The following is a 13,877-nucleotide window of genomic DNA, read 5'->3' as shown; positions in this document are numbered from 1 at the left end:
CTTATATGCTAACAGGCTTCAGTGGAAGGGAGGAACAGACACTAAACAGTGCTGCTGGTTTTAAAGGATAATCAGATTTCTTCTCGTGTTTTTTTAAATTATTATTGCACATAAGTGGTGTGTAGTTGTAGTACTAGTGATACCTTCCAGATGAGATTTTCTTTGTCACTTTTTTAAAGTGGCCTGCTCTTAGAAAGGTGTCATATTTATAGTAGCTTGCCGGTATTTGTGGTGACAGATACCCATAGGCCAACAGAACAAACCCAGCTGTTTTATTTTATTTTGAAAAGTGAGATGGAAACTAATGAAAGCTTTGGTGTGCACTGGTACACTTCTCATGTCATAACATCGGATTACTTGTTAGTAACTTATAAATACTTGACAGAAATGATTTATTGTAACATTTGCTAATTTGCCCATCCATCATTTTGACTTGAGATTTTTTAATGGTTGATATTTTTGTGTTGTAATGTATGTCATGGTTTTGAAATGTAACTGTACAGTCGCAAGGAAAGAATGTAACAAGTGGGAGTTTTGCATTGTATATAACTGTAATTATTTATGTTTATTCTATCATTTGTATCATATCAATGCCTTGTACAGTGTTTTTTTCTTTTTTGTTTTAAAATTATTTTGTATTTTATTTTTATAAACTGGTTATAAATAAAATACTCATTCGGCATGCAGAATCTTGTGAAAGGTTTCTGTTTTTAATCTGGAAATGTTCGGGCACTGGACACAAAGGTTATAATAGGCAAGAGTTTTTTATTAATTTACTGGATTGCCAAATTGTAACAATCAGACATCACAGATTGAACAAAAGGTAATTAAATACCAAACCAAATTACCACAAAACATGACAATAAAAGTAAATATAATAACAAAGTACATTTATACAATAAAATAAAAAGCTACAGAAACGTTTTGTGATGTTTTCCAGTACAATTTGCATGCCTTTCAGACTCTCCTGACCCTTTTTGGTTGTTTCTACTTTTAAGGATTCATAATGAGATGATTCATATTAAAATTTACAAATGTATGTTCAATTTTCCCCCAAATTTGATCAAATTAATCATAATTTTGGAGGGAAGATTACAATCAAAGTAAAAAACATTTGCAACGTAATCCCATGCAATAATCTAAATCACCTAACTATTCCTATCAGGGGTCTCAAAACTGCCGGCCTAGGGAGGAGGATGGAGACAATTTCATAAGGTCACCAAATGTTATTGTTTTATTACATTATTTATTACATAGTTAGGCCTGCAAATCAATTTCTTTCTTATCCCCACTTTTTATTTTATAGATCATTAAGCAAGCACAAAATTTAATTTATATATTAAACAAGCTGCACCAAACTGCAACTCTTCAATATAAACACTACTCTGATTTAGTGCCATGAGCCTGACACCAAAGAACCTGCTTATTATTTTTTCATGGAGTTTAATGTGACTGCTGCCTGTCTCATCCTTTCCAACCATTCTTCAAGAATACAACCTCAGGGGCATTACTCTACTAAACATGCAAAGCAACATGAGGTAAGAGGGAGAGGAGAGGGAGAGACAGGTGTTTGATTCATAGATGAAATTTATTGTTGACAAAAAAAAACAATTATTTTTTAGTATTTTTGTAGTCAAGAGGTAGAACCCCCCCCCCCCCGTAGGAGAAAACAACCTGGCCCCATGTTTTGAGTTTGAGACCACTGCTCAAAGTCTTTCTAAGACGTCAGTCAAAGGATCATGGCAAGAACTGTCAGCTTCTTTCTGTCAACTGCACACGTGGTTGGCATACGTCATACGTTTACGCGTGTGCGTACACGCTGACCCCGCCCCCTTCCCCTCAGTCCTTTAGCCGCGCAGCGCCCGACCAGAATGGCGGCTCTTTTGGAATCTCTTCTGCTGAAGAAAGCGGATATTAATACGGTCTTGGACTGGCTAAAGAATGTTGAGGTTGGTCCGAAATGATTAAGAGCCACACGACTGAGGCATCTCATACGCGCTTGCTCTTGTACAGCGTGTTTTATGAGATGACATAGCTCACAACTGATTGTAAACAAAACTTTTAGCTGGAGCGCTAGCGAGCTAGGTTAGCTGTAGCCTGGATGGGATGGACTCAGGGCTACGTTGTCAACTTCCCTTCCAGTCAAGAGAAAATTTACTGTTAAAACGGATCATAACTTAGCTAAACCATAGCTGCTTGGTACTGTTATTATTATTACTATGTGAAGAGGGCTGTGCATTTTAGCATATTAGTATATTAGTGAGCGCATTGTTAGCTAGGTCAACAGGCTATTTTCTGCAGAAATGTCCAGAATCCCTCCAGCTAAACATTTATTGACCTTATTACTCGTTACCATGGCTCCATCATGGATTAATTAGCGTTGATCATCTGTGCCCTTTTATCTTTATGAATGCTGTATTTGTCACAGTCCAACTTTCCAACAGTTATGTCTCTTTTCAACAGGATTGTGAGAGGCTGACATTCAGTGAACCTGGGGTGACAACAATTCACAAACAGGAATTTGTCCCATTTCTTTTAAACTTCCTGAGAGAGCAGAGCAGTCAAGCACTAACCCATGGCCCTGCCACACCGGCCAAGACCCCCAGCCGCCCCAGACCTGCTGCACAGACGCAGGGCTTCAATGACAGAAAGAGTTGCAGGTCTGCTGGTGGTGGAGCTGGTTCTCGGAGTGCCAGCCGGGTCCAGCTGTTTTCTCCGGCCTCCTCTGTGTCACCTGGAAATGAGTCCGATGCTTCTGGACAGTCGGGGTTCCGCTGTCTGAGTGGGGTCAATGCCTTCAGCAGCCCCTCTTTTACTACAGGCTGGAGTCCCGCCTCCAGGCCTTCAGGCTCTGAGCGCCGCTCTGGCCAGAGGATCAATCTTGGGGACTACATGGTTTCTCCTCCTGACCTTCAGCACAGCCCGAACTTCCAGTCACAGAAGGCCCGCAAGAGAAACAGTGGCAACATGTCAATGGGGGTACAAGGGAGACATGGAGGAGGGCGTGGAGGACATCACAGTGATGAGGTTGGACGGTGGGAGAGTGGGGGGAGGAGATCAGGTAGAGGAGGAGGAGGAGGAGGAGGGCACAGTAGGATAAGTGAGCAGGTTTCACCTCCATCTGTGGGGCAGCTCAACTTCAGCAACTTGGAGGACTTCCCTCCTGTTGGGTCGTCACCGATTTCACCTGCGTGAGTCCACACAACTCTCAGTTAAACAAAAGTCAACACTGACTCCATCATTGATTTTTCAGATTTGTCTAACAGTTTCCATTAATCTTCAGGGCATCCAAACCCTCTAGAAGAATAAACCCAACACCAGTTGGTGTAGAGCGGCCACACTCCAAACCAAAGACCTGCTTCACCTCCACCCCATTCAGCAAACCTTCTACTCCCCCATTAGTTGTAGAGGCGCTTGAGGGGTCAGTGACAGTGGGCAGTCCTCTGAGCCTACAGGAAGAGAGGGAGCTACTAAAGAGGGAAAAGTAAGAGCACATGCAGAATGATCCTACTTATTCTGACCCGAAAATTGACGTTTTATAGTAACAGTTTGAGGAGTGGAAAAAAGGTGACAGTAATGCGTACGGTAATAATATTTTTGACCTTTGACATGCCTTCTACTGTTTGTCATTCTACATTATAGATGACTAATGCCTTGCTGTAATCCACAGGGATTTGTAGAAATGTAAATTAATTAATTATTAAAATTAATATTCTATACACCCATTATGATACTGATATTCTTTCACAGATCTTTCACAAGATCTAATTTCTTTAGTGTATGTAGCCTCTTCTGTTTTTGGCTCCACTGCAGCCTCAGTGTATTGCTGCTGTTTCATAATCAGAAATGTCTTGTTTTTAGGACAAAGCGAGCCCAGCAAATCGGCTCTCCTCTGCCGTCCTCTCTGGACCCTTGCACCCCTACCAAGTCAGGGCTTAGGACGGGATCTAAAGTTACACCCGATCTGCAGACACCCTGTCCTGAACCTTCCAAAGTCACCTTCTCTTTGGAACTGGATCTCCTGGCAGAACTGTACTGTACCTGCATTTCTGGTAAGATATCACAAGGTGGCGTTAATGTCCTCAGTGACGAAGGAAGAAATGTTTTTATATATGACATCTTAAGATTCAGAGATTAAAGAAATAATAAATAAAACAAAATAAATAATTAAGAAGTCAGACCTAAAACATGGAAATAAATAATTTTGGAAAATCATTTTCAGAAGTGATTTTAAAGATGATTTAAAGAAAACAAGTTTGTTTGTGTTATGTCTTGATGTCTTGCAGAAAACCTGGTACCAAACATTTTCCTGGAGCTTTTCTTTGTGATGCAGTTGCTAACGTCTCGGTCTCCTCACACTCATGATGACGATGAACAGGAAAGTTTGTGTGCAGTGAATTCAGGTGTGTGATTACTTTTTGTCACTTTAGTCCTATAACATCAAAATACTATGATTTTTCAAGTTTTGTTTGAATTGAGATTGAGACCCTTTTTTTAAAATATATTTTCAGATGTTCTGGAGAGATGTTACCTTAGACAAGTACACAACTGTGTGTATTTTGCAGTGAAAGTTCTGGAGAATCAGTTTCAGTGAGTTGTTGTATATCTTGTGTCACGGTTTTCCTTAATTGTCTCCTTCTTCACTGACTATATATATCAGCACACAGCTGGTTTTCTTAATTAAATGACGCTGCTCCTCCAGCCTCCCTGAGTTGATTCCTGACCATGTATTCTTGTCAGGTTGGTAGCTCATCTGGACAAGTGTACCTTGCGTCTGCTGGCAGAGAACGAAAGGGTGGCGTCTTTCTCTCCGGATCTCAGGGACCGTCTGACTCAGGCTCAGGACAGAAGCACGGCCAAGGTAACACACTTGTACTGTATCGTACAGATATAAATGCGTGTTATAGAATATGATTGTGTTATTAATGTTTAGAGCTGGAACATCTGTTAGTTGATTTGTCGATTGACATTTGATTAATCTGCCATTATTTCAATTAATCAATTATTCAATTAATTTTTCAAGTGAAAAATACTAAATATTTGACTGCTCCTGCTTCTCAAATGGGAGAGTTGACTACTTTTCCGTGAGTTACATTAGCGAAAGATGAATCTTTCATCTGCATTCACAAGCATTTTTTGTTTTTACTGTTTGCTTTGTAGACCAAAGGATTAATTAATAAATTGAGAAATAATTGGCAAATATTAGATTAAGATCATAGAAATAATCGTTAGTTGCAGCCCTATTAATGTTTGATAAATATGTTATTGATGCCGCTTCTTTTATTTCTTAGAATCCTCGCTTTAATTAATCTTTAAAAATGTTCATAATCTGTATCTTTAATTGATGTTTTTATTCCTCCTTATCTGTTCCAGCTTTCTCCTTCAGTTTCCACCTTCATCCACTCGGTCTCATTCCAGCCTGCTACTGACAACCGGTCCAACTTCGGTAGTGACAAGGCCTTCCACACCTTTAAAAAACAGAGGTATGTAAAGCTGCCCTCTCACTTCGGGTCCTGTACCTGTATGACAGTTGAAATGTGTAGCAGATGAGGTAAAACTTATTGGAGAGCTCATGATTATAAACTTGCCAAATACAGGCTGATCACTTTAAGAAATTGCTCAATTATACTTTTGAACTTGATGTTTTTTCCCTTTTCTCAGAGATATTTTTTATGAGGTGTTACGAGAATGGGAGGACTTTCACAAGGAACCGCGGTGGCACTTTGACTCTGCTCTCGGGAGTCGGATAAGGCAAGTCCAATTCACTTTTTTTTATGAACCAGGTGTAATTTATAAATTAAAAGAATGTTGCTACCTGATCTACTTTTGCTCTATGCATTTCATTCTTCCATCTTCTTTTTTTTTTTTTAGAGGAATGATGAGTCAACTGACCTCTGCAGGAAACCATTCCCATTTTGCCCGTCTGTTCCTGAAGCAGCTTGTTCAGGTAGACTGACATCTCATTCACACTTGGACTATAGATCTGACACAAATACTTCTTCTTTATGTCAAATGGACTTTTATATACAGTGTCAAGATTTTGAAACACAGACTTCAGCAGCTTCATGATTTTGTCTCCCCCTCTGCAACACAACATTTCTCCACAGAAGTGTGGCAGATTGCACACAGTTGGCACAATAAATCTGCCATTTTTTTTTTTAGATGTGTAAAGGCCCCCGTGTGAACAGCTCTCCTGGGGATACTCCCGATGCCGACCTGCTTGGCATGCTGGGAGCCGACAGCTTGGGGCGTCTGAAGCGTCTTGAGGAGCGTCTCATTCAGCCTCATGGAGTCGTTGGCCCCTGCCCTCCACCATCCTTCCCTGGTCACCAGGAGTTCTTCAGGGACTTCCTGCAGACAGCTAGCTGGTAAGGTCTGGCTATGTTGTAAGATATTTTTTCAAACCCTAATTATCAATTATCCAAAATTGCATTGATAATAACTCATCATGTCCCTTTCATAACAGTCGTTTTTCATTTGGTAGATGTCCTCTTTGAACCAAATTGAACATTTTCCTCGACAACTTGGCAAAACACAGTGTCTGTTGTCTTTCTGTGATCTAATGTGTCTTACATGTTGTGTACCAGCTGCCAGTTGAACCAGCACCTGCAGGACAGCCTGTGTCAGCAGCTCCTCCAGCTGGATGAGGTGTCCATCCTGAGCCCTGCTTCCATCGGGGAGGGAGAGGAGGAGGGAGATGGAGACATGGAGCAGCAGGTATACTATCAGAGTCAAACAAAGTGATATTGTTGAAATGTCAGTGTCGCCGTTTTTTGCTTCAAGTATCCTGTCAGTTTGGATCAAGCTAGTTTCTTAGCAGTTTTTGTTTTTCAAGCTTTTTTACAGTAGGCAGATTTCAGATTTCAGCATGGATAGTCAGTAAAATTACAAACATGCCAGATTCAGAAAAGACTAGTCTGACCGACATGCTGTTAATTATCATATAAACCTTTGTCTCTCCATTCCACCTCCTCAGGATGAGAAGCAGCGGTTCACCTCAGTGCTGCTCCTCGCTCGTCTTCTGGCTAAGTTTCTGGGATTCATTTCCTTTCTGCCTTACCAAACATCTGAGAGACCATCCAGGGAGATACAGGAGACTGCTTTAGTCATGCGCAGCAAGGTGAGGAAAAAAAATACATAAACAAGTTCTTGTGGAGGATTATTTTCCCCCAGATGGGTGAGTTGTATCTCATTAAGGAAACATTTTTTTATCCAGACCAGAAGTGGTGCAGATATAAATGCATATTTGATTTCAAACATTTAATTTGATAAAAGAAATCTCTTGGTCCCTCAGACTGTTCCAGTGCTGGATGTGTGTGCGGTGCTGAGTAACAGTATGAAGAGGAAGCGCACCATCCTGACTGTGCCCTGGCTGGTGGAGTTCCTCTCCATGCTGGACTGTATTGGTCCTCTGCTGCTCTGCTATAGAACTGCACTGGGAACACTGCTCCTCGTGTACAGGTATGTCTCCATCTCTGCTCATTTATTCCATAAACATTTTTTTAGTCAAATTGGGACAAACATTGTCAATTAAGAACTCCACTGATACTTATACTGGTACTTATACTTTTCTATTCATATTCTTTGCTTTAATAGTATTTTGCCATTCTCTTATAAGCTCCAGTTGTTGCTGAGGCTGTTTTTTGTCCTTGAAATGTGAAAATATAAATTATAGCTTTGCACACTGAAAATACTAACCTGAAAACATTTCTAAAACTAATAGAAAATCAGAAACATGTGTCTAAAGAACCTCATTCAAACAGTCTTTTTGTGATGTTTGACCTCTTGTTCCCTTCTTGGAAAATTATGTTAAATACTACTTTTGTGTGCTTGTAGGAGAATGCTGCTGGGCAGATGTGGAGAAATGTGTTACCTGAACAAGCTACTAATGGTGTCTGTGTTGGGTTGGCTTTTCCAGGTGAGACACGACCTGTGGATATCATGTGTTCTGTGTATACTTTGTATATAGTGAGTCGCACACTTTTGTGTTTTTCTGAATGTCATATTTATTTTTATGTAACCATTATATGTAGTTGAACGTGTATTTTACTTTAGATACCAGTGATTCCTGAGGACATTTTCTTCACCAATGAGTTAACTGAGGTGGCCAAGCTGGAGGACAGCAGCACGACTGCTGCAGGGCTTGTAAGTGAAACATTAATTCAAGTAGCTATTTGTCTATAAAGTCACCACTGCTGTTTTTTCCATTTATACTGAGGTTTTATTTTGTAGGACTGCATTCCCCTGGTGGATCAGCAGCTTCTCTATACATGCTGTCCTTTTCTTGGTGAGTTACATGTATATTTTGTAGTAGTATAGTTAGTGTTCTCTATAGAAGAGGTAAAAGGCTGTTAATCAGGAGATGACATTTAGTCGGAGATGACATTTAGTCGATGCATTTGTTTAAGCTGTTGATCAATGCTCTGCCTTGTTTTTATCGGTCCAGGTGAGTTCCGTAAGCTCCTAGCCGCCTTTGTGTCTGGAAGCACGGCCAAGAGCGGAGGAATTATCCGCAAGATCACTCCCACTTCTGCTGAGCTCAGGGATACGCCAACTGCAAACAGGTCGCAGCAGAAACTACAGGTGAGTCAACAGGAGAGGTAGTCAAGGGAAATGTGGAATGACATCACTGAATCACCTGTGTGCCTGTGAGTATTTAAACCAATCACTTAAATGTGACAGGTGGACCTCGAGCAAGCCTTCTTTCACAACCAGCCTCCGTCGCTGCGTCGCACTGTGGAGTTTGTAGCTGAGAGAGTTGGATCCAACGCCGTCAAGCATATGAAGTTAGTATCACAGAGCTGGGGGTGCGGAGGTAGAGTCTAAGAAATGCACATAAGCATTCATGGATGTCTGAAGTCACAAATTTCTAAATCAACTGTATCTTTCACATTTCTCTATTCTACTTTCACCAGCCACCAAATTACGTTTTAGAATTGAAAAGGACCTTCAGAATAGCAGTCAATCAGCCTGCGACTTTGGTTGGTTGCCTTCCTAAGAGGCTAGTCACTGCAACAGTCCAAATTTACCTGCACTCAGGTGGTGGCTGGTTTGAATTCACCACCCTGTGTAGATGTATTTTATAGATGTGTATATCAAAAATCTATTTCTAAAATAATCAAAACGGAACCATACATAATGTATGGGATTTTTCTCTTTGGGGATCGTCAACAGAGCCACATTAGTGAGTGAGTTGGTGGAGCGAGGTGAGAAGATGCTGAGAGACGGACTGGAGTCGCCAAACTCAAATCCTTCAAAACTGAATGACTCCATCTGTGCTCAGCTGTGTGTCGCAGGATTGGAGGCCATGGCAAGAGCCACCAGGTACAACAGCTTCTTGTACAAGCAGCCAGCAAAACTGTCTTCCATAGATTTAACTGAAAACATTTTTTTTCATTTTGAGGTAAAAGAAATGTCCCCTTCTTGGTTCCCCATCACAGCATTAGCGTTTCCCTTCTGTGTGGTAATTTCTTCTATTTGGTAATCTCCGTTTTATGTTGTTTTTGCAGATTTTGCTGTGAGAAGAGTCCTGAGGCTGTACGAATTCTGCTCCCTGATGAAACCTCCCCAGCTGTAAGTCCTGTAGATATTGCCTTGCAAAAATGATGATGTGATGTCAAAAAAAATAAATCTCAAAGCACTTCTCACAGACATTCTAGTTTAATAGATGACTTAATAGAGCAAACCTAGCCTATACATGCATTTTTTTAAAGAATGAAAAAAAGGAGAAGGAGAAGAAAAAAACACACTATAAATGTGTGTGTGTGTGTGTGTGTGTGTGTGTGTGTGTGTTTTCTACTCACTGTCTATCTGCAGGTCCTGGCCACATCTGAAAACATCACCACACGTCTTGCAACAGAAAAAGCCTGCAGCTGGCTCTCTGCCAACATCACAGGTAGCTAGTTAATGCACCATGCTGGTCTATTTGTACACTTTAAATTGATTCTTTCATTTTCCAGTGCAGGGCACAGTCTAGTTTTTATGTGTTTTCTCTACCTTCTACTTCTGTTCAGCCGTTTTTTTTACTCACCCCTTTCAGTGTGAAAGTGAAAGTTGCTTGAGATGTTCAACCAATGAGACATTGTCCATGTTGCCTGTTATTAGTATTCCAATTTTTTCCCACAAATATTTGGCATATAATTTGAAACCAAACATATTGTCTTTTTCACAGATTTAATTTGAACTCATTTATATGTAAGGCAACATGAGGCCAAGGATTGCAGAGACGCCGTGACTGAATGAATATAACTGATAGTAGAAACACTGAATTTTAGGACAACACTGACAAAAACACTCCACTATTTAATGTGAATGGGTCATGTCATGGCTGATACCAGATCTGCTTAATAAGGTCGATATTGGAGCCAATGAGGATCCCTATTCTAATTGCTGCAAGTTGATTAACATGCCGCAATGAATGGTAGCTACTGGCTTCCATGGAGGCAGGAAAAAAGCATTTAGTTATCTCAAGTAACTTGGTACCAAACTTTAAACTTAAAATATTAAATTTCTAGTTTTTATTCTTGCAGGCCTGTTTTACTGGACTGATTCAATTGTGCAAAGTCTCTATAAAACGATGTAAGGATACATATCACTGTATGTAATGAACGTGCTAAAACATGCAAAAACACTGGTATGATCCTTAAAGCGCTCAGCGCTGCCGGTTTATATAACATCATTGCCGCTGTAGATGAAAAGAAAAAAGAAAGCAGTGCTATGATTTAAGGACATCCATCTGAGATTTTCTTTCTGTGTCCTCATCATCAGCGCTTATAAGACGAGAGTGGAAGAGCAGGTATGATCGTGTGATGAAGGCTGTGGGCAGCCCAGTGGCCTCAGACTCGGGGGATGCAGAGGGGGTTGCGGTTGAACTTGTCAACCAGGAGCAATCAACCACCCCCAAGAGGAAACAAGGAAGTGAGAGAGTGACATCCTGCCTTCCACAGTGCAGCCACAGTGCTTCACTGCCCTCTGACATCCTCATTGAGATGAAGGTATGCCTGCATGAGAGGAAATATAGAGCTACAAATGCATGTATGGGAATTGCACAGAACTTCACTGTTAAGTTCTGCAAATAAAGCCCTTTTGGTAAAATTTAGTTTTTTTCTTTATGAGTTTGGGTTGAATTTTATTGGATTTGGGTTTTTAATATAGGAGTTGCTCAGCATTGCAGTCGGCCCCAGGACCGAGGAGGAGCTGCCGACCTGCTCTCTGGTCAAAACGCTGCTGCAGAGAGTGGGAGAAACACTGGCCTGCAGAAAGGTACATGAGATACACAACAAGTTGGTTGTTTTATTGGTGGATTTACTGATTTTTGCCTGTATTCATCACACTCTGTTCGTCTTATCTCTTCCCTTAGTTCTCAACTGTGGTGTCGGAGCAGATGCTACTGAACTCTACTGTCCTACTGGCCTGCAAACTGGGTAAGGGAGTGCAGGCTGTTAATTACAGGAAAGCATGTCTTCATGACATGTAATGTGTTAACTATAAACTGGTTATCCCTATTTGTTATTTAAACCGCTGAAATGGAAGCACCATAAAGTCTAGTTGATGTACTGTGTAACCAACCTGATGCCTCCTGTGTGTATCCGCTCAGTGTCTGCAGAGCTGCCGGTCCTGCCTCTGTCAGGGTACAGCGGAGGTGATGGGGTTGTTGTGGGTCCTGGTTCAGGGTCAGAACCTCCTGTCAGAGCGCTGCTGGAGCAGCTTGCTGAGCTGTGGGAAGGCAACTGCTGTTCCTCCGCCCCCCTCCACCTGCTCTTCACCCCGCTCACCGTCACTGCTGTGCTGAAGGCCAGCGACACAGAGGTACGTCTACCACTGCTGCTACGACTGACACAGTCATTTATACCTCTATGTTTATAGCATATTCCACCTCACTGCATAGTCTATGGACCTTGTAAACTTTGTAGAACAAGGATTTAAAGCAACAGGTGTGCAAATGTCGACGCAAAACACTTAAAATGATTCCACCGTCTGTGTACAAAGCATGATATATGGAATTCGACATAGTTACGGCATGTTTGCACTGGATTTAATTTACAATTTTCTTCTCCTGTATTTGTATATTTTCCCTGTTTTACGTTGAGTTATGATTACAAGTGTTTTCGAGATGGCGCTCGAAAGAGCTTTGTGATTGTTGAGATGAGTTATTTTCGTTTTTCTTTGATTTTTAGTTTATTTTCTCCTGCAGATATTTTAAATTTTTTGCCTCAGTTTGACAGCTGATGGTATAGAGAGACAGGAAAGGAAAGACAAAAACATGACATGCAACAAAGATCCCTGGCCTGAAATGAACCATTTAGCCAACAGCACGCTCCAGTATTTCACATCCTTTTTTGTTTTTTTGCTGCTCAGCTCTGTCTAGCCTGAATTCTCCATTCTCTTTTTCTTTCTTTGAAAGTAGTTTAACTCTCTTTGAACTTTCTGTAATGTATTTATTTGTCTTTTTTAGTGGAACAACTACCTGTTCCTGGTTAGAAAGCTGGTTGACAGAGGAGTCTTGAGCGAGGAAGAGGTCACATCTCATTGGAAGAAGCTAACAAACTTGGCCTTGCCGGCGGTGAGGGCACACTGCATTCTTTTCATCATGTTTTCCTTATTGATTTGACCTCTTTGGCTGTTTTTCTCTCTCTCGCGCTCACTTTGTTGTCTCATTTCTGTGTCATTTCAGGAGCTGATAGAAAATTTCCAGCTGCAGACACAGAGTATTAAACCCCGGTTGCCTCTGGCGGAGTTGCAAAGCCGCATGGACATGCTGCAGGTCTCACAACAGACAGTAGAGGGAGCTACATGACAACAATAATATCTCCCAGTATCCCACAGCATCTTTTGTGTGATCGCCACTGTGTTTTATGTCACATCTACCAGTGTGTTGTTCAAGAAAAGGAAAGTTCTGGGGGACTTCTTTTTGTTGACCATTTTTCGAGTTGCCACTGTTCAGCCCATCAAAGCTCTTCCACAGTCAACCTCTGCACAGGCTTTGCAAGCTTCAGACTTTTGTTCTCCACATGTGAAGTGACAGCAGCCTTTAATGAATCCCTTTGCTCTTTTGCTAAGGCGCTGGTGAGAACCAGAGAGCCCTGCCAGTCATAAGTATCTAGGTACTGCACCATCTCACACCTTAGGTCTGTTGAACCTTCCTGCAAGTAAAGCTGGTAGATGATCGTGTCTGAAGGGAAATAATAGTAATGTCAAGCATTTTTAACGGTCAAGACCATAGAGAATTGGCAAAGAGGTCAGCATCAAAATGGGCATTTGTACGGTTTTGTAGCCGAGAACTCAAACTGAGTATCTTCAGTTTCATCTTAAAGACCAATTTTTAAATGTAAGGTTCCATCAAACAAGCCATGAACTAAAAATTTGATTTTGTTGTTTTTTTTTTTTTAGACCCTCCAGAGAAAATAAATGTCTTAATTTTAGTACTGCACTTTCACACACTGCCTTTGACCGCCACTACTAGTGTTTATTTCATGGATGCAACACTGCATTTGTGATTGCTTTTGTTCATGTTGAACGACTGCTGTATTCCCTGCTGCTTTTAAACTTAAGTGTTTTTTTTATGTTGCCACAAAGTTAATGATACAAAAACAATAAAGATGTATTCTGATTTAGGTGTTGCGTTGTGTGTTGGTCATCATTGTTTAATAAAGAAAAACACATGGGCCTGTTGGAATCAAGGTGTGACAAAGTCCAGGTCACTTATCACAAAAACAAAAACAACAATCTGATTATTGTTAGTATAATACAGTATAATCCCCATAAATAGTGGAGGGATTTAAATAATAACAGACATGCAAAAAAAAAAAAAGATTTGAATATGGCGTAGTAGGAGGAGTATCCAGCAGCATCTCCCCTCCCTCCCCTCCCTCTCTGTC

At 40.9% G+C, this 13,877-nt stretch overlaps 1 protein-coding gene across 1 annotated transcript; it reads left to right on the top strand.

The window, feature by feature from the left end:
- Positions 1-1,871: 1,871 nt before the first annotated feature.
- cdan1 (codanin 1) lies at positions 1,872-13,565 on the top strand. The gene is made up of 28 exons (XM_070920360.1): positions 1,872-1,949; positions 2,464-3,191; positions 3,284-3,484; positions 3,862-4,052; positions 4,287-4,403; positions 4,512-4,590; positions 4,741-4,861; positions 5,374-5,483; positions 5,662-5,751; positions 5,872-5,947; positions 6,163-6,368; positions 6,588-6,717; positions 6,977-7,120; positions 7,295-7,461; positions 7,837-7,918; positions 8,056-8,145; positions 8,233-8,287; positions 8,447-8,583; positions 8,683-8,786; positions 9,175-9,324; positions 9,510-9,573; positions 9,817-9,895; positions 10,768-10,994; positions 11,155-11,262; positions 11,360-11,423; positions 11,597-11,808; positions 12,455-12,562; positions 12,674-13,565. Exons 1-28 carry the CDS (start codon positions 1,872-1,874, stop codon positions 12,794-12,796), a joined length of 4,041 nt encoding a protein of 1,346 aa, XP_070776461.1. The 3' UTR covers positions 12,797-13,565.
- Positions 13,566-13,877: the final 312 nt, after the last annotated feature.

This window comes from Enoplosus armatus, chromosome 15 (genome assembly GCF_043641665.1).
Source record: "Enoplosus armatus isolate fEnoArm2 chromosome 15, fEnoArm2.hap1, whole genome shotgun sequence".
Lineage (NCBI taxonomy): Eukaryota > Metazoa > Chordata > Actinopteri > Centrarchiformes > Enoplosidae > Enoplosus > Enoplosus armatus.
The sequence above is the reverse complement of the archived record's forward strand: the minus strand, read 5'-3'. Positions and strand labels throughout refer to the sequence as shown.